Below are 21,776 nucleotides of genomic sequence, written 5' to 3'. Positions count from 1 at the left end.
AGACCGACCACCGCAGCTTTGCAGCTTGCAGGCATTGAGCTGAAGCTAGCCAGGATTAGGAGGTAAGACCATGCTCCAACGATCCTGGCCAACGTCAAAACAATGCTCAATAGAAAAGAGCTTGTAAGCACTGCACATGTTCTGCTGTCTAGCAGTGGTGGTCGGTCTCCAAGACAACGAGCTGTGAATAAAAGAAAAGTGTTAATATCTCAAAAACAGCTGAAAATTTTAACGAGGAGTAAATTGCAAAAGTGCTTGTTTTATCAATCTCTATCCAACAAATTCCAATTTATGAAGATGGAAGTAGCCCTTTAAAATCCTAATTTGTCATTGGTAATGTCCCGTCCTGCAGAAGTACTTATAATTGTCATGTTCCTTTACAGCACAAACCCCAATTGAAGAGTTTACTCCGACTCCAGCTTTTCCAGCGCTTCAGTACTTGGAAAGTGTGGATGAAGGGGGAGTAGCGTGGAGAGCGGGTCTCAGGATGGGAGACTTTTTAATTGAGGTAATGTGGCCTTAACCCAGTGAGTATACTCACGCAATTTCAAAAGGGTTAAAATAATGTGAATGTCAAAGGAAAAATATGAAGCCTGTAGTGGTACTGTGGGTCGCATTGTGATTGCCAATTTTGGAGAAATGGACATTGTTTCGATAGAAATTTTTCAGTACCAACATCTTGAAGATCTCAATTTGGAATATTTAAAGTGGTTGTCCACCTGCGGGAACAATTTTTTGTTTTGTGTTCTAATGATCCAATTGGACAGTTTAAAAGTCTTTTGTCTCTTTTCCTGATTTATGACCATACAGACCACATCAAAGTTGAATGTTCTTCGAAACCAAAAAAGCCAAACGGGGCAAAATTTGTTATGAGACTGAATTGACAAAATGATTTTTAGCCCAAAATACATGCATCAATGTAAAAAAAACAACAACAAAATATCCAAAGAGGTGGAGAATCCCTTTAAGTCCCTCCCAAAGACAGCCCCAAGACTGACCCATTTTTTTAAGCAGGGCTAGCTTGTACCTTGCCCCTTTTGTAGTTCGGTTCTCAGGATTGTCGAAAAAACAATCAAGACTGTTGGCACTTATGATAGTGTTACATCTGTGGGCAGTGTGGGGTGCCAAGGGTCCACCAGTATCATTGACTCTGGGGTCCCACTGTTCAGCTACCTGCAAATATTATGTTACCCTCAGTCACAAGTTTATATAATAGTACGCTGTGTAGTTAGATAAATGAATGATGAGCTGCAGTTTCTGTCTTTATATTGTGAATATATAAATGTATTTTGCCAGTTCCTGTAGAGCGGCCTACCAGGGGATTTACCTTTTCTCCAGTGGGCCAGTCCGATCTATTTCTATTATAGCAGTGCATAAAGTAGAAGAGCACCAAGGGAGATTCATGCAGTGGGGCTGGAGGTTATCATGTCATACGTCTGCAGTCAATCCATATAAATAACCATACATTCTGGTCTGGGTAAAGGGTATGCACAGTTTTGCAACCATTGTTCCTGTACATCTAAAAGAAAACAAAAGGAAGCAACTAGTGCAGACTTTATGTATGCAGCTCCTATGCAGAGCTACGGTATTTATGTCAAACCCTATCCTACCTTCATGTGTTCAAAATCATGCATGATGCCACATGGTGGCATGGTCCATTACATGCCGCGTTAGGCAAGAAATACTCATGCCTTGTACAGATACACTGAGCTACTGGAATGTATTCCAACATGTACCTGCAGGATTGGACTACATTGACTTTGTGGTCCATGACCATAGAGACATGATGGTCTACAGAGAAGCTGTATACACCAAACGGTAAGAGATTTATTTCCTCTTCTCATGGTGTCTCGGCATCAACATATGCTCTGCATCACTCCTAGTCCAACTCCAAGCTCATCGTGGTGGTTCGTGGCTCTCTAGGCCAAGTAGCCAAGCTATTATTCTTCTCAACAACCGGAAAGTCTCGACAACCCCAGCAGAGGGTGCAACTTAAACTCAACACAACAACATCCAAATACTCCTCCATCACCATCTCGAGGACAACCACAGCCCTAGAGATGGAAGAACCACCGTTTGTGGAGCTTCAACGGAGAATGAAGGTTTCATGCTTGGTCCACATCCAGTACCTCGCATGCTTAACCGAGCAAGTTCTCCTTCACATCGTACAAACCCTAAGTCAGATGTGATTATTTCACTACCTTATCGTAAACTGACTGTCAAGGTCACGATGTGTTAATTGCAAAGTAAGTGTAAAGAATTCCTCAGGAGCCATTGCCAAGTGTTAGCAGGTTTTTATTTTGAGTTTTGGGATTTTTTGCTGCTACGATGACTTTAGCCAAAGTCATTCCTATGGGTTTATGTTCTACACCTATCTTATACACAGTTTAATTTTTCTTGTGATCATCTGTGCAAAAAAAGGATATGACTAGATTGGCTTAATACATCCTAAAGTATGTAAATGAAAATGTCTATTATTTTATGAGTTCGCTGGTTGTTGGTAGACCCGGTGCCCTTCTCAAGGTTGCGTGGCCTCTCTGCAGGAGCTCAGCTCTGCTGCTTTAGTAATTTTTTTTTAGGATCTGTCCAGCTGTTGTATATCACACACTGAGTCCAGACTGCCCCGTCATCCAATGGTTTTGCAGTCCACACTGAGCTGTCTTGGTTTCCTTTCTGCCATGATCACCACTTTCTCCGCTGCTCCCACAAGGCGCATTGATAGAAGAGTAACAACCACTCAGCTCTGGGCATTTCCCAAATGCTTTCTCTGAGAAACTGACCTCCAGCCACAGTACCCTCTTCTGAACCACAGTTTATCATTGCAGTTCTTCCATTTAAAGAGGACCTGTCACTTGTTTTTTTTTCTTCTTAAAATGCATTAGATACTTTTTAAAAGTCTTTGAACTCCCCTGATTCTGATGCTTTTTTCCCTTTTGCTCTGCTTCTATCCATTGCGGAGATATTTACATTTGTTGCTTTTGGAGCACATTATGTGAAATCTTTGCTTGTACTGTTTCTTCAGAGTCTTCCCTGGAGGTGTGCATATCATCCCTTCCTCCCTCATGCTGCCAATTACATCTCAACATCTGATCTGGCAGTCTAGCAGTATGAGACTGTAGAAATTTCCAGTTGCGCTGTTAGCAGAGATTTCACATACTGAGCTTCGAAAACAACAAATATGAATATCTCTGTAAAGAAGAGGCTCAGCGCAAAATGGAAAAGAACATTAGATTTAGGGAAGCTCAGGGATTTTTACAAAGTATTTAATTTGTTTTAGAAAGTGTCAGGTTCTCTTTAAACATGATTTCACTTCTGTCCACTGAGTAATAAAGTCATTTCTTAGAAGCAATCCATAGGACATTTTAGCCATATGTATTCTGCCGTTGTCACTATGTCCCCTCCAGGCTGTTTCCTGTAGATGTGATGAGCCTATTGTCACCCAGTCATCTTTCCCCCTTCCTTCAGCGGCCTGAATTTACCAAACTGCCTGTGATATGCATGCTGCTGCACAGGGCACAGTCTGCAGCATCTCACATGCCTTTTGTTTTACTTTATACCTGCATATGTAGCTCTCCTTTTTCCTGCTAATATGGAATGATATTATAACTAGAGTTGAGCGACCTTGACCTTTTTAGAGTCGAGCCGGGTTTTGCGAAACCCGACTATGTCCAAAGTCGGGTCGAGTGAAATCGGCCGATTATGACGTAAAGTCGGGATCGACCGAAACACGAAACCCAATGCAAGTCAATGGGGCAGCATAGTCGGCAGTGAGTGGGGGCCAGGAAAACACCTAGAGTGCCCATTTTAATGTCAAAACCATCCATTCTTCTTAATGAAGCTTGTCAAGCGTAATTTACCTTATAATAATTGGAAGGCATTTGAAATTGGGGGTCATTTGGCTAAAGTTGTGGGGGGTAGGGCTGGTTCAAGTAATTAGTGGGCCCAGGAAATCTGGACCACGTCACGGCAGTGGAGCAGGGAGAGGTAAGTATTTCAACTTTGCAAGTGCTGTGAACCTGAGCAAGCAGGGGGGGCCCACTCGTTGGCATTGGCACTGGCACAGGGCCCCTCAAAGTACAGCGGTGTGTTTGCACGGCGGGGGCGCCTCCCACCGGCAGCAACACTTTTGCGTACTATGAGAGGCCCTGTGCCAGTGACGTCGCCAACTAGTATTCCTCCCCCCACCTGATGAAGGAACCTGCACTTTCATCTGCACCTTCCTCTTTGTCCCCGTGTAAGGTGGTATGGTATGCGGGAAGAGCAACCTGACTTTCAGCAGGGTCACAATGTTGTTGTGTAGCGTGCACGGGGAATGTTGCGTTATGGGTCAATGTACCAGCAGACTCATCTATCACTGGCTGGGCAATGGGCACGATGAAGTGGAAACACAGATATAGGCCCAAAGAAGAAAGTGGGCTAAATGCAGTTCAAAATTGGTAACACAGGAATAACCAGGGGGCATTGCAGTGGAGGACAACTGGAATGAGAGGCTGACACAGAGAGTAGGGCCAAATCAGTAAGTAGTCGAAATGCAGTTCAAAATTGGCAACCGTAGTAAACAGGCGGCACAGCTTTGTTCAGTGGAGGAGAACAGCAAGGAGTGGCAGACACCGATAGTAGGCCCCAACCCAACTAGTAGGCCAAATGCAGTCTAACATTAACAACTACTTAACGAGAGCCTGAAAATGGAATTTCAGGACAGGAAACCAGGAGAACAGCAAGGAGTGGCAGACACCGATAGTAGGCCCCAAACCAACTAGTACGCCAAATGCAGTTGTTCCATTTAACCACAATTTAATGAGAGCCTGAAGATAGAAGCTCAGGAAAGGCAACCTGGGGAACACCTTGGAGTGTAACACACCATCTCTCTCCACCCCATACCCAATTTGTAGGCCTAATGCAGCCTACTTTCCGACACCTACTAAACGAGAGCATGAAGATCGAAGCTCAGGAAAGGCAACCTGGGGAACACCTTGGAGTGTAACACACCATCTCTCTCCACCCCATACCCATTTTTTAGGCCTAATGCAGTGTACTTTTCTACAACTACTAAACGAGAGTCGGAAGACCGAAGCAATGGCAAGGAAACCTGGGGAACACCTTGGAGTGTAACACACCATCTCTCTCCACCCCATTCCCCATTTTTTAGGCCTAATGCAGCCTACTTTCCGACACCTACTAAACGAGAGCATGAAGATCGAAGCTCAGGAAAGGCAACCTGGGGAACACCTTGGAGTGTAACACACCATCTCTCTCCACCCCATACCCATTTTGTAGGCCTAATGCAGCGTACTTTTCTACAACTACTAAACGAGAGCATGAAGATCGAAGCTCAGGAAAGGCAACCTGGTGAAAACCTTGGAGTGTAACACAACCTGTCTCTACACCCCATACCAAATTTGTAGGCCTAATGCAGCGTAGTTTCCACCAACTACTAAACGAGAGCCGGAAGATCGAAGCTCATGAAAGGCAACCCGGGGAACACCTTAGTGTAACACAACCTCTCTCTACACCACGAAAGGGCTGATTCTTAGGAAGGAAGGCTGTTGTAAATAAGCATTGCGCGTCCGAGGGTGATTATATTCTTATTCGGTATCTACTCACCCTCGGACGCGCCATGCTTCTTGATTTGTAATTAATGTTTATTTGCAATGTGCTTTTGACTTAATTAATTTTTTAATTATTGATTTTATTAAATTAGTAGTTTAACATCTTATTGGAAATAATTTAAAGGAGACGCGACAGGACAACACTCGGTGGATGCCATATCTGTGTTAACAACTCCAAAAAACTTTCAGTTAACTTCTTGCAGGAGAAAGAAATTGTAGCTGTTGGACCTTTGTAGTACAGTTCCAGATATTTGTTGTGTGTTTGTTTTGATTGTTAAAATGTCTGCATTTGAGATCTCAACACGATCTTATTTTTTATAATCAAATTAATTTTTAAAATATTTTATTAGGTTGGTTCAAGGGGTACACGGGCCGCAGTAGACAGGTCAGTGGAGGCCTAGTGGAAGGAGGGACCGCAGATGCGCCACTGTTTCACCCATACACAATTAGTAGGCCTAATGCAGCGTAGTTTCCAACAGCTACTAAACGAGAGCCGGAAGATCGAAGCTCAGGAAAGGCAACCTGGGGAACACCTTGGAGTGTAACACAACCTCTCTCTACACCACGGAAGGGCTGATTCATAGGAAGGAAGGCTGTTTTAAATAAGCATTGCGCGTCCGAGGGTGATTATATTCTTATTCGGTATCTACTCACCCTCGGACGCGCCATGCTTCTTGATTTGTAATTAATGTTTATTTGCAATGTGCTTTTGACTTACTCAATTAATTTTTTAATTATTGATTTTATTAAATTAGTAGTTTAACATCTTATTGGAAATAATTTAAAGGAGACGCGACAGGACAACACTCGGTGGATGCCATATCTGTGTTAACAACTCCAAAAAACTTTCAGTTAACTTCTTGCAGGAGAAAGAAATTGTAGCTGTTGGACCTTTGTAGTACAGTTCCAGATATTTGTTGTGTGTTTGTTTTGATTGTTAAAATGTCTGCATTTGAGATCTCAACACGATCTTATTTTTTATAATCAAATTAATTTTTAAAATATTTTATTAGGTTGGTTCAAGGGGTACACGGGCCGCAGTAGACAGGTCAGTGGAGGCCTAGTGGAAGGAGGGACCGCAGATGCGCCACTGTTTCACCCATACACAATTAGTAGGCCTAATGCAGCGTAGTTTCCAACAGCTACTAAACGAGAGCCGGAAGATCGAAGCTCAGGAAAGGCAACCTGGGGAACACCTTGGAGTGTAACACAACCTCTCTCTACACCACGGAAGGGCTGATTCATAGGAAGGAAGGCTGTTTTAAATAAGCATTGCGCGTCCGAGGGTGATTATATTCTTATTCGGTATCTACTCACCCTCGGACGCGCCATGCTTCTTGATTTGTAATTAATGTTTATTTGCAATGTGCTTTTGACTTACTCAATTAATTTTTTAATTATTGATTTTATTAAATTAGTAGTTTAACATCTTATTGGAAATAATTTAAAGGAGACGCGACAGGACAACACTCGGTGGATGCCATATCTGTGTTAACAACTCCAAAAAACTTTCAGTTAACTTCTTGCAGGAGAAAGAAATTGTAGCTGTTGGACCTTTGTAGTACAGTTCCAGATATTTGTTGTGTGTTTGTGATTGTTAAAATGTCTGCATTTGAGATCTCAACACGATCTTATTTTTTATAATCAAATTAATTTTTAAAATATTTTATTAGGTTGGTTCAAGGGGTACACGGGCAGCAATAGACAGGTCAGTGGAGGCCTAGTGGAAGGAGTGACGGCAGACAGGCATCAAAGGCCTAACATTGGGCTGGCTGTAGGCAAGTTAAAATTGGTTCCAGGGGAACACGGCCATCAGTGGCCTGGTCAGTGTAGTTGTAGTTGAAAGAACGGGACGCAGACAGGCTTCGAAGGCCTAACATAATAACATAGGGCTGGCTGTAGGCAAGTTAAAATTGGTTCCAGGGGAACACGGCCATCAGTGGCCTGGTCAGTGTAGTTGTAGTTGAAAGAACGGGACGCAGACAGGCTTCGAAGGCCTAACATAACAAACTTGGGCTGGCTGTAGGCACTTTTAAATTTGTTCCAGGGGTACATGGGCAGCAGTGTATGGTCAGTGGAAGTCTAGTGGAAGGAGTGACCGCAGACAGGCTTCCAAGGCCTAACATAACAAACTTGGGCTGGCTGTAGGCACTTTTAAATTTGTTCCAGGGGTACATGGGCAGCAGTGTATGGTCAGTGGAAGTCTAGTGGAAGGAGTGACCGCAGACAGGCTTCCAAGGCCTAACATAACAAACTTGGGCTGGCTGTAGGCACTTTTAAATTGGTTCCAGGGGTACACGGGCAGCAGTGGTCTGGTCAGTGGAAGGAGTGACCGCAGACAGGCTTCCAAGGCCTAACATAACAAACTTGGGCTGGCTGTAGGCACTTTTAAATTGGTTCCAGGGGTACACGGGCAGCAGTGGTCTGGTCAGTGGAAGTCTAGTGGAAGGAGTGACGGCAGACAGGCTTCGAAGGCCTAACATAACAAAATTGGGCTGACTGTAGGCACTTTTAAATTGGTTCCAGGGTAACACGGCCAGCAGTGGCCTGGTCAGTGTAGTAGTTGTAGAAAGAAGGGACCGCAGACAGGCTTCGAAGGCCTAACATAACAAAAATGTCAAAACAATGGTATTGTCAGTGCCAGGCATTGAAGGATGTCAGCGCCTAGACTACACATTGGTGAAGCTGTGAGAGATAATTTTGCTAGTGGTAGAGCACTGTTTGAGCTGGGGGGGGGGAACTGTCTTGTGGCCGGCGGTACAGGCACAGGGCCCCTCATATTACAACGGTGTGTCTGACGTTGGGTGCGCACCACCACCGCCAGAGACACTTTATTGTACTATGAGGGACCCAGTGGCAGTGCCGTCGACCAAAAGCGGCCACACCCACCTCTTCAGACAAACAGCACTCTCAAGGGTCCAAGCGCAAAGTGGCGATACCACGGCCCCGTGTGGGGAGTTTGGCCATTTCGTGAGGTGGAAACATGTCGTATGCTGGACAATCAGGTGAAGAAAATTACGAGATTGGAAAAGTCATTCAGAATAGTCCACAGGCAAGACCTTTTCATAGGAAAGCTAGGTGTCAGCCGGGCAGGGTGGGGCAAAAGATTTTGAAATCCAGTTGTGGTTCATTTTAATGAAGGTTAGATCATCTACATTTTGGGTAGCCAGACGAGTCCTTTTTTCTGTTAGTATTGAACCTGCAGCACTGAATACTCTTTCTGATAGGACACTAGCTGCCGGGCAAGCAAGCTCCTGCAATGCATATTCTGCCAATTCTGGCCAGGTGTCTAATTTGGATGCCCAGTAATCAAATGGGAATGACGGTTGAGGGAGAACGTCGATAAGGGATGAAAAATAGTTTGTAACCATACTGGACAAATGTTGTCTCCTGTCACTTTGAATTGATGCTGCAGTACCTGTCCTGTCTGCGGTCATAGAAAAATCACTCCACAACCTGGTCAGAAAACCCCTCTGGCCAACGCCACTTCTGATTTCTGCCCCTCTAACACCTCTGGTCTGCTGGCCCCTGGAGCTCGTGTGAGAACGATCACGGGCGCTGTGTGCAGGGAATGCCAGAAGCAAACGGTCAACAAGAGTTGATTGTTTTGTTGCTAATATTAGTTCCAAGTTCTCATGTGGCATAATATTTTGCAATTTGCCTTTATAGCGAGGATCAAGGAGGCAGGCCAACCAGTAATCGTCATCGTTCATCATTTTTGTAATGCGTGTGTCCCTTTTGAGGATACGCAAGGCATAATCCGCCATGTGGGCCAAAGTTCCCGTTGTCAAATCTGCGGTTGTGCTTGGTTGAGGGGCAGTTGCAGGCAAATCTACGTCACTTGTGTCCCTCAAAAAACCAGAACCCGGCCTTGCCACGCCACCAATTTCCCGTGCCCCCGGGAAAGCTTCCTCATTAAAAATATACTCATCCCCATCATCCTCCTCATCCTCCACCTCCTCTTCGCCCGGTACCTCGTCATGTACACTGCCCTGACCAGACAATCGCTGACTGTCATCAAGGCTTTCCTCTTCCTCTGGTGCAGACGCCTGATCCTTTATGTGCGTCAAACTTTGCATCAGCAGACGCATTAGGGGGATGCTCATGCTTATTATGGCGTTGTCTGCACTAACCAGCCGTGTGCATTCCTCAAAACACTGAAGGACTTGACACATGTCTTGAATCTTCGACCACTGCACACCTGACAACTCCATGTCTGCCATCCTACTGCCTGCCCGTGTATGTGTATCCTCCCACAAAAACATTACAGCCCGCCTCTGTTCGCACAGTCTCTGAAGCATGTGCAGTGTTGAGTTCCACCTTGTTGCAACGTCTATGATTAGGCGATGCTGGGGAAGGTTCAAAGAACGCTGATAGGTCTGCATACGGCTGGAGTGTACAGGCGAACGGCGGATATGTGCGCAAAGTCCACGCACTTTGAGGAGCAGGTCGGATAACCCCGGATAACTTTTCAGGAAGCACTGCACCACCAGGTTTAAGGTGTGAGCCAGGCAAGGAATGTGTTTCAGTTGGGAAAGGGAGATGGCAGCCATGAAATTCCTTCCGTTATCACTCACTACCTTGCCTGCCTCAAGATCTACAGTGCCCAGCCACGACTGCGTTTCTTGCTGCAAGAACTCGGACAGAACTTCCGCGGTGTGTCTATTGTCGCCCAAACACTTCATAGCCAATACAGCCTGCTGACGTATGCCAGTAGCTGCCCCATAATGGGAGACCTGGTGTGCAACTGTGGCAGGTGCGGATGGAGTGTTTGTGCGACTGCGGTCTGTGGACGAGCTCTTGCTTCTGCAGGAGGACGAGGAGGAGGAGGAGGAGGAGGGGGTGCGAACGGCTACAGACAACTGTTTACTAGACCGTGGGCTAGGCAGAACTGTCCCAAACTTGCTGTCCCCTGTGGACCCTGAATCCACCACATTTACCCAGTGTGCCGTGATGGACACGTAACGTCCCTGGCCATGCCTACTGGTCCATGCATCTGTTGTCAGGTGCACCTTTGTGCTCACAGATTGCCTGAGTGCATGGACGATGCGCTCTTTAACATGCTGGTGGAGGGCTGGGATGGCTTTTCTGGAAAAAAAGTGTCGACTGGGTAGCTCGTAGCGTGGTACAGCGTAGTCCATCAGGTCTTTGAACGCTTCGCTTTCAACTAACCGGTAGGGCATCATCTCTAACGAGATTAGTCTAGCTATGTGGGCGTTCAAACCCTGTGTACGCGGATGCGAGGCTAAGTATTTCCTTTTTCTAACCATAGTCTCATGTAGGGTGAGCTGGACTGGAGAGCTGGAGATCGTGGAACTAGCGGGGGTGCCGGTGGATATGGCAGACTGAGAGACGGTGGGAGATGGTATTGTTGCCGCCGGTGCCCTAGATGCAGTGTTTCCTACTACGAAACTGGTGATTCCCTGACCCTGACTGCTTTGGCCTGGCAAAGATACCTGCACAGATACAGCAGGTGGTGCGCTAAATGGTGGTCCTACACTGCCGGAAGGGATGTTGCGTTGATGACTAGCTTCATTGGCCGAGGGTGCAACAACCTTAAGGGACGTTTGGTAGTTAGTCCAAGCTTTCAAATGCATGGTGGTTAAATGTCTATGCATGCAACTAGTATTGAGACTTTTCAGATTCTGACCTCTGCTTAAGGAAGTAGAACATTTTTGACAGATGACTTTGCGCTGATCAATTGGATGTTGTTTAAAAAAATGCCAGACTGCACTCTTTCTAGCATCGGATACCTTTTCAGGCATTGCAGACTGAGCTTTAACCGGATGGCCACGCTGTCCTCCACCAGGTTTTGGCTTTGCCACGCGTTTTGGGCAAGATACGGGCCCGGCAGATGGAACCTGTGGCGATGTTGATGCCTGCTGCGGCCCCTCCTCCTCCTCTGCTTCAGAACTGCTGCCGCCTGCACCCTGTTCCCCCAATGGCTGCCAATCGGGGTCAAGAACTGGGTCATCTAATAACTCTTCTTGTACCTCCTGCGCAACTTCGTCTGTGTCACCGTGTCGTTCGGTGGTATAGCGTTCGTGATGGGGCAACATAGTCTCATCAGGGTCTGATTCTTGATCAGCACCCTGCGAGGGCAATGTTGTGGTCTGAGTCAAAGGACCAGCATAGTAGTCTGGCTGTGGCTGTGCGTCAGTGCACTCCATGTCAGATTCAATTTGTAATGGGCATGGACTGTTAACTGCTTCACTTTCTAAGCCAGGGACGGTATGTGTAAAGAGCTCCATGGAGTAACCCGTTGTGTCGCCTGCTGCATTCTTCTCTGTTGTTGTTTTTGCTGAAGAGGACAAGGAAGTGACTTGTCCCTGACCGTGAACATCCACTAACGACGCGCTGCTTTTACTTTTACCAGTTTCACGAGAGGAGGCAAAAGAGCTAGAGGCTGAGTCAGCAAGATAAGCCAAAACTTGCTCTTGCTGCTCCGGCTTTAAAAGCGGTTTTCCTAATCCCAGAAAAGGGAGCGTTCGAGGCCTTGTGTAGCCGGACGACGAACCTGGCTCCACAGCTCCAGACTTAGGTGCAATATTTTTTTCCCCACGACCACCTGATGCTCCACCACTACCACTACCCTCATTACCAGCTGACAATGAACGCCCCCGGCCACGACCTCTTCCACTAGACTTCCTCATTGTTTTAAAAACGTAACCAAACTAACGTTATTTGTTGCAGTCACACAACTTACACGGTGAGCTATAACTTCAGTATGATTTAGCTACCCCTTTACAGGTTGGTGAGACCACAGCGAAAATCAGGGCCAATGTTACACACTCTTTTTTTGGTGGCTGCAAATTAGAGAGATGCCCCACACGCAGGACTGTCACTGAAGCACAAATGTTAATATTAATGTCACACTATTATTTTTTTTTTATTTTTTTTTTTTTCAGGAACACTTTAGAAACCGCAAAAAAAAAAAAAATAGATTTTTGCAGGGAGAATTTAGAAAACAAATGTAACAAACTATATGCTTTCTATGGGCCACTGAGTGAGAGATGACGCACACAGGAATCAGGAGTGGCACACAAGCCCAGAGGCCAATATTTTTCTACCAATGATTGATGGAGTTATTTTCTCTGGTAGATTTTTGAACCCAAATCAAGGAAAAAAAATATAGGCTTTCTATGGACCACAATTGGAGAGAGAGAGAGAGAGAGAGAGAGAGAGAGATGGCACACCCAGGAGTCAAGACTGGCACACAAGCAGAAAGGCCAATATTAATCTCCCAATTTTTTTTTGGGTTTGTTTTTTTTTTTTTTTTTTCAGGGAGACTTTAGAAAAAAAAATAATAAAAAAAATATGATTTTATCAGGAAGAATTTAGAAACCAAATAAAATAAAATGATTTTTTCAGGGAGAATTTATAAAACAAATAAAAACAAAAATAGGCGTTCTATGGCCCACTGACTGAGAGATGACGCACACAGGAGTCAGGAGTGGCACACAAGCCCAGAGGCCAATATTTTTCTACCAATGATTGATGTAGTTATTTTCTCTGGTAGATTTTTGAACCCAAATCAAGGAAAAAAAATATAGGCTTTCTATGGACCACAATTGGAGAGAGAGAGAGAGAGAGAGAGAGAGAGAGAGAGATGGCACACCCAGGAGTCAAGACTGGCACACAAGCAGAAAGGCCAATATTAATCTCCCAATTTTTTTGGGGGTTTGTTTTTTTTTTTTTTTTCAGGGAGACTTTAGAAAAAAAAATAATAAAAAAAATATGATTTTATCAGGAAGAATTTAGAAACCAAATAAAATAAAATGATTTTTTCAGGGAGAATTTATAAAACAAATAAAAACAAAAATAGGCGTTCTATGGCCCACTGACTGAGAGATGACGCACACAGGAGTCAGGAGTGGCACACAAGCCCAGAGGCCAATATTTTTCTACCAATGATTGATGTAGTTATTTTCTCTGGTAGATTTTTGAACCCAAATCAAGGAAAAAAAATATAGGCTTTCTATGGACCACAATTGGAGAGAGAGAGAGAGAGAGAGAGAGAGAGAGAGAGAGATGGCACACCCAGGAGTCAAGACTGGCACACAAGCAGAAAGGCCAATATTAATCTCCCAATTTTTTTTTGGGTTTGTTTTTTTTTTTTTTTTTTCAGGGAGACTTTAGAAAAAAAAATAATAAAAAAAATATGATTTTATCAGGAAGAATTTAGAAACCAAATAAAATAAAATGATTTTTTCAGGGAGAATTTAGAAAACAAATAAAACCAAAAATAGGCGTTCTATGGCCCACTGACTGAGAGAGAGAGAGAGATGGAACGCTTAGTACTGGCACACAAGCCCAAAGGGCAATATTAATCTCCCTTTTTTTTTCAGGGAGAATTTCTAAAACCCAAAAAAAAAAAAAAATAGGCTTTCTATGGCCCACTATTTGTGAGAGAGATGGGACGCTCAGGACTGGCACAGATGGCACGCTCAGGACTGGCACAGAAGCCCAGAGGCCAATATTAATCTCCCTTTTTTTCTGGGAGAATTTATAAAACCAAAAAAATATTTAAATAGGCTTTCTATGGCCCACTATTTGTGAGAGAGATGGCACGCTCAGGACTGGCACAGATGGCACGCTCACAACTGGCACACAAGCCCAGAGGCCAATATTAATCTCCCTTTTTTTCAGGGAGAATTTATAAAACCAAAAAAAAAATTAAATAGGCTTTCTATGGCCCACTATTTGTGAGAGAGATGGCACGCTCAGGACTGGCACAGATGGCACGCTCACAACTGGCACACAAGCCCAGAGGCCAATATTAATCTCCCTTTTTTCAGGGAAAATTTATAAAACCAAAAAAAAAATTAAATAGGCTTTCTATGGCCCACTATTTGTGAGAGAGATGGCACGCTCACAACTGGCACAGATGGCACGCTCACAACTGGCACACAAGCCCAGAGGCCAATATTAATCTCCCTTTTTTCAGGGAAAATTTATAAAACCAAAAAAAAAATTAAATAGGCTTTCTATGGCCCACTATTTGTGAGAGAGATGGCACGCTCAGGACTGGCACAGATGGCACGCTCACAACTGGCACACAACCCCAGAGGCCAATATTAATCTCCCTTTTTTTCAGGGAGAATTTATAAAACCAAAAAAAAAAATTAAATAGGCTTTCTATGGCCCACTATTTGTGAGAGAGATGGCACGCTCAGGGCTGGCACAGATGGCACGCTCACAACTGGCACACAAGCCCAGAGGCCAATATTAATCTCCCTTTTTTTCAGGGAGAATTTATAAAACCCAAAAAAAAATAAAATAGGCTTTCTATGGCCCACTATTTGTGAGAGAGATGGCACACTCAGGACTGGCACACAAGCCCAAAGGCTAATATTAATCTCCCACTGTATTTTTATCAGGGAGAATTTATACACCCCACAAAAAAAAATACAGAAAAATGAAAAGGCTTTCTATGGCCCACTATTTGTGAGAGAGATGGCACGCTCAGGACTGGCACAGATGGCACGCTCACAACTGGCACACAACCCCAGAGGCCAATATTAATCTCCCTTTTTTTCAGGGAGAATTTATAAAACCAAAAAAAAAATTAAATAGGCTTTCTATGGCCCACTATTTGTGAGAGAGATGGCACGCTCAGGACTGGCACAGATGGCACGCTCACAACTGGCACACAAGCCCAGAGGCCAATATTAATCTCCCTTTTTTCAGGGAAAATTTATAAAACCAAAAAAAAAATTAAATAGGCTTTCTATGGCCCACTATTTGTGAGAGAGATGGCACGCTCACAACTGGCACACAAGCCCAGAGGCCAATATTAATCTCCCTTTTTTCAGGGAGAATTTATAAAACCCAAAAAAAAATAAAATAGGCTTTCTATGGCCCACTATTTGTGAGAGAGATGGCACACTCAGGACTGGCACACAAGCCCAAAGGCCAATATTAATCTCCCACTGTATTTTTATCAGGGAGAATTTATACACCCCACAAAAAAAAATACAGAAAAATGAAAAGGCTTTCTATGGCCCACTATGTGAGAGAGATGGCACACACAGGGATGGCACTCTAGCAGAAATGCCAAATTGCCAATCTTAATCTCCCACCAAAAAAAAAAAAAAACAGGGAATGTCCTACAATTACTATCTCCCTGCCTGCAGTAATCTCAGCCAGGTATGGCAGGCAGCAATAAGGAGTGGACTGATGCACAAATCAAATAAAAAGTGTGGACAAACAAAAAAGATAGCTGTGCAGAAAGGAAGGAACAAGAGGATTTGTGCTTTGAAAAAAGCAGTTGGTTTGCACAGCGGCGTACACACAGCAATGCAGCTATCAGGGAGCCTTCTAGGGCAGCCCAATGAGCTACAGCGCTGAGGGGGAAAAAAAAAAAAAAAACTTCCACTGTCCCTGCACACCGAGGGTGGTGTTGGACAGTGCAAATCGCTGCAGCACAAGCGGTTTTGTGGTTAATGGACCCTGCCTAACGCTATCCCTGCTTCTGACAAAGCGGCAGCAACCTCTCCCTAAGCTCAGATCAGCAGCAGTAAGATGGCGGTCGGCGGGAACGCCTCTTTATAGCCCCTGTGACGTCGCAGACAGCAAGCCAATCACTGCAATGCCCTTCTCAAAGATGGTGGGGACCAGGACCTATGTCATCACGCTGCCCACACTCTGCGTTTACCTTCATTGGCTGAGAAATGGCGCTTTTCGCGTCATTGAAACGCGACTTTGGCGCGAAAGTCGCGTACCGCATGGCCGACCCCGCACAGGGGTCGGATCGGGTTTCATGAAACCCCGACTTAGCCAAAAGTCGGCGACTTTTGAAAATGTTCGACCCGTTTCGCTCAACCCTAATTATAACTGCTAGGAACTTATCTCTATATATGGGTAGAGGATGATGGAACGTGCAGTTATAAAAGCAAAAACATGCAGCCAGTGATTGCTACAATCAAAGAGACATTGCATGGTTGGGAAATACAAGAAAACTGTTAACATGTAGACCAGGAGTTCACAACTCCAGTCCTTGAGGGCCACTGTCAGTTCATGTTTTCAGGATTTCCTTAGCATTGCACAAGGTGTTGGAATCATCACCTGTGCAGGTGAATAAATTATCAGCTGTGCAATACTAAGGAAATCCTGAAAACATGCACTGATGGTGGCCCTCAAGGACTGGAGTTGTGAACCCCTGATGTAGACTAATTTAGGGCGAGGTGCTGCTCGGTATAGTTTATGCTTATGTTTGCTTTTGGATCGATGAAGTCACTAATCCACCAAAGCTACTTGCTGTATGTGGTGTACATTTCCCTGCCCCTTATACTTCATAAGAACTCGATTGAATTCAGTGCTGTAGGATTTTTTTTCTTAAAGGGAACCTGTCACCCCGTTTTTTGAGATTGAGCTATAAATACTGTTAAATAGGGCCTGCGCTGTGTGTTCCTATAGTGTATGTAGTGTACCCCGATTCCCCATGTATGCTGAGAAATAACTTACCAAAGTCGCCGTTTTCGCCTGTCAATCAGGCTGGTCAGGTCGGGAGGGCGTGGTGACATCGCTGATTCTTCCTCAGCTTTACGTTGGTGGCGTAGTGGCGTAGTGGTGAAGACACAGCGCGCGATCTGCGCTGTCATCCCTTTCGTCGGTGGGGGCGGCCATCTTCCTGGGGCCGCGCGTGCGCAGATCGAGTGCTCTGCTGCACGGGGCTTCAGGAAAATGGCCGCGGGATGCCGCGCGTGCGCATTAGAGATCGCGGCGGCCATTTTCCCAAAGCCGAGATGCAAACTCGCATTTAACATGCTCTCTCTGGAAACGTGTCACTTACCCCGCCTATTGGCGCCCTTCTCACATGATCACAGGGTGCTGATGGGTTGGCATGTGCCCCTAACAGCCACAGGTGGAATCACAATCCATCCGCCGCTATTAACATGTTAAATACAGCTGTCAATCTCTGACTGCGGCGTTTAACATGCACTCTCTGGAAACGTATCACTTACCCCACCTATTGGCGCCCTTCTCACATGACCACAGGGTGCTGATGGGTTGGCATGTGCCCCTAACAGCCGCAGGTGGAATCGCAATCCATCCGCCGCTGTTAACATGTTAAATACAGCTGTCAATCTCTGACTGCGGCATTTATCATGCACTCTCTGGAAACGTGTCACTTACCCTGCCTATTGGCACCCTTCTCTGTTGTGAATTCTGTGGCTGAGTTCACTTCTGTGGTCACAAGTGGTATTGCAGTCTCTGGGCTTCCTCCCTCAGGTGTTTTGGTGAGCTCGTTGGCTGCCTTGCTATTTAGCTCCACCTGAGTCTGTCTTCCTTGCTCCTTGTCAATGTTCCAGTGTTGGATCTGAGCTACTGCATCTTTCCTTGGGCCTGCTGCTCTGCTAGATAAGTGCTTCTAGTTTGTTTTCTGTTTTTTTTTTCTGTCCAGCTTGCTATTGTCTTTTGCTGGAAGCTCTGAGAAGCAGAGGGGTGCACCGCCGTGCTGTTAGTTCGGCACGGTGGGTCTTTTTGCCCCTTTGCGTGGTTTTCGTTTTAGGGTTTTTTGTAGACTGCATAGTTCTCTTTGCTATCCTCGCTCTGTCTAGAATATCGGGCCTCACTTTGCTGAATCTATTTCATTCCTACGTTTGTCTTTTCATCTTGCTAACAGTCATTATATGTGGGGGGCTGCCTATTCCTTTGGGGTATTTCTCTGAGGTAAGTCAGGCTTGTATTTCTATCTTCAGGCTAGTCAGCTCCTCAGGCAGTGCCGAGTTGCATAGGTAGTTATAGGCGCAATCCACTGCTGCTTATAGTTGTGTGAGGATAGATCAGGTACTGCAGTCTACAGAGATTCCACGTCTCAGAGCTCGTCCTATTGTTTTTGGTTATTGCCAGATCTCTGTATGTGCGCTGATTACTGCACGCTGTGTTGCCTGATTGCCAGCCATAACAGTACAAGGAGCCACACCAATGATTCCCAATAGAGGGAAAAAAGAAATCCTGACATCATTTTTTTTTCTTAGCTCTGTCTTCAGTCTTTTTTTTCCCCTAGACATTAGAGTGCTTCAGGACACAGCTGTGGACATGGATATTCAGGCTCTGTGCTCCTCAATGGATAATCTCGTTGTAAATGTACAAAAGATTCAAGATACTAGAAATCGATGCTAGAACCAAGAATTCCGATTCCTGATTTGTTTTTTGGTGACAGAACTAAGTTCCTGAGCTTCAGAAATAATTGTAAGCTATTTTTGGCCTTGAAACCTCATTCTTCTGGTAATCCTATTCAACAGGTTTTGATTATTATTTCTTTTTTGCGCGGCGACCCACAGGACTGGGCGTTTTCTCTTGCACCAGGAGATTCTGCATTGAGTAATGTTGATGCATTTTTCCAGGCGCTGGGATTGCTTTACGATGAGCCTAATTCAGTGGATCAGGCTGAGCAAAATCTGCTGGCTTTATGCCAGGGTCAGGATGATGTAGAAGTATATTGTCAGAAATTTAGGAAATGGTCAGTACTCACTCTGTGGAATGAATCTGCACTAGCGGCTTTGTTCAGAAAGGGTCTCTCTGAAGCTCTTAAGGATGTAATGGTGGGATTTCCTATGCCTGCTGGTTTGAATGAGTCTATGTCCTTGGCCATTCAGATCGGTCGTCGCTTGCGCGAGCGTAAATCTGTGCACCATCTGGCGGTACTGCCTGAGAGTAAACCTGAGCCTATGCAGTGCGACAGGACTATGACTAAAGTAGAACGGCAAGAACACAGACGTCTGAACAGACTGTGTTTCTATTGTGGTGATTCTACTCATGCTATTTCTAATTGTCCTAAACGCACTAGGCGGTTCGATAGCTCTGCCGTTATTGGTACTGTACAGTCCAAATTCCTTTTGTCCATTACCTTAATGTGCTCTTTGTCATCGTATTCTGTCATGGCGTTTGTGGATTCAGGCGCTGCCCTGAATCTGATGGATTTGGATTATGCTAAACGTTGTGGATTTTTCTTGGAGCCTTTGCGGTGTCCTATTCCGTTGAGAGGAATTGATGCTACACCTTTGGCCAAGAATAAGCCTCAGTACTGGGCCCAGCTGACCATGTGCATGGCTCCTGCACATCAGGAAGTTATTCGCTTTCTGGTACTGCATAATTTGCATGATGTGGTCGTGTTGGGGTTGCCATGGCTACAAACCCATAATCCAGTATTGGATTGGAACTCTATGTCGGTAACCAGCTGGGGTTGTCAGGGAGTACATGGTGATGTTCCATTTTTGTCTATTTCGTCATCCATTCCTTCTGACATCCCAGAGTTCTTGTCGGACTTTCAGGATGTATTTGAAGAGTCCAAGTCTGATGCCCTACCTCCGCATAGGAATTGTGATTGTGCTATCGATTTGATTCCTGGTAGTAAATTCCCTAAGGGTCGTTTATTTAATTTGTCCGTACCTGAACACACCGCTATGCGCAGTTATGTGAAGGAGTCCCTGGAGAAGGGACATATTCGCCCATCGTCGTCACCATTGGGAGCAGGGTTCTTTTTTGTAGCCAAGAAGGATGGTTCGCTAAGACCGTGTATTGATTACCGCCTTCTTAATAAGATCACTGTTAAGTTTCAGTATCCCTTGCCATTGATTTCTGACTTGTTTGCTCGGATTAAGGGGGCTAGTTGGTTTACTAAGATTGATCTTCGTGGTGCGTATAATCTGGTGAGAATCAGGCAGGGAGATGAATGGAAAACGGCATTTAATACGCCCGAGGGTCATTTTGAGTATCTGGTGATGCCGTTCGGACTTGCCAATGCTCCATCTGTTTTTCAGTCTTTTATGCATGACATTTTCCGTGAGTATCTGGATAAATTCTTGATTGTTTACTTGGATGACATTTTGATCTTCTCAGATGATTGGGAGTCTCATGTGAAGCAAGTCAGAATGGTTTTCCAGGTACTGCGTGCTAATTCCTTGTTCGTGAAGGGATCAAAGTGTCTCTTCGGTGTGCAGAAAGTTTCATTTTTGGGGTTCATCTTTTCCCCTTCTACTATCGAGATGGATCCGGTTAAGGTTCAGGCCATCCAGGATTGGACTCAGCCGACATCTCTAAAAAGTCTGCAGAAATTCCTGGGCTTTGCTAATTTTTATCGTCGCTTCATCTATAATTTTTCTAGCATTGCCAGACCATTGACCGATTTGACCAAGAAGGGTGCTGATTTGGTTAATTGGTCTTCTGCTGCCGTGGAAGCTTTTCAGGAGTTGGTTGCTAGATCCTTCTGGTGGCCATCTCTGTCACGGGATGTGCGTGCTTTTGTGCAGTCCTGTGGAATTTGTGCTAGGGCTAAGCCCTGCTGTTCACGTGCCAGTGGGTTGCTTTTGCCCTTGCCGGTCCCGAAGAGGCCTTGGACACATATTTCGATGGATTTCATTTCTGACCTTCCCGTTTCTCAAAAAATGTCGGTCATTTGGGTGGTCTGTGATCGCTTTTCTAAAATGGTCCATCTGGTGCCCTTGGTTAAATTGCCTTCCTCCTCTGATTTGGTGTCTTTGTTCTTCCAGCATGTGGTTCGTTTACATGGCATTCCTGAGAATATTGTTTCTGACAGAGGTTCCCAGTTTGTCTCGAGGTTCTGGCGAGCCTTTTGTGGTAGGATGGGCATTGACCTATCTTTCTCCTCGGCCTTCCATCCTCAGACTAATGGCCAGACCGAACGAACCAATCAGACCTTGGAAACATATCTGAGATGTTTTGTTTCCGCTGACCAGGATGATTGGGTGTCATTTTTGCCGTTGGCTGAGTTCGCCCTTAATAATCGGGCCAGCTCGGCTACCTTGGTCTCTCCATTTTTCTGCAATTCTGGGTTCCATCCTCGTTTCTCTTCAGGACAGGTTGAGTCTTCGGACTGTCCTGGTGTGGATTCTGTGGTGGACAGGTTGCAGCAGATCTGGACTCAGGTAGTGGACAATTTGACCTTGTCCCAGGAGAAGGCTCAGCTTTTCGCTAATCGCAGACGCCGTGTGGGACCCCGACTTCGTGTTGGGGATTTGGTTTGGTTATCTTCTCGTCATATTCCTATGAAGGTTTCCTCTCCTAAATTTAAACCTCGTTTTATTGGTCCGTATAGGATTTCTGAGATTCTCAATCCGGTGTCTTTTCGTCTGACCCTCCCAGACTCCTTTTCCATACATAATGTATTCCATAGGTCGTTGTTGAGGAGATACGTGGCAC

The 21,776-nt window shown here is 45.1% G+C and overlaps 1 protein-coding gene across 1 annotated transcript in view; it reads left to right on the top strand.

The window, feature by feature from the left end:
* The window catches only part of SHANK1 (SH3 and multiple ankyrin repeat domains 1), a 502,441-nt gene that overhangs the window by 410,157 nt on the left and 70,508 nt on the right, over positions 1-21,776 (top strand). The window contains exon 16 of the mRNA XM_069742951.1: positions 384-508. Coding sequence (XP_069599052.1) covers positions 384-508 — 125 coding nt within the window. The remainder of the gene's footprint in view (positions 1-383; positions 509-21,776) is intronic.

The sequence above is a fragment of the Ranitomeya imitator genome, chromosome 10 (assembly GCF_032444005.1).
Source record: "Ranitomeya imitator isolate aRanImi1 chromosome 10, aRanImi1.pri, whole genome shotgun sequence".
NCBI lineage: Eukaryota > Metazoa > Chordata > Amphibia > Anura > Dendrobatidae > Ranitomeya > Ranitomeya imitator.
Note: the sequence above shows the minus strand (reverse complement) of the source record. Positions and strands in the feature narration are given on the sequence as shown.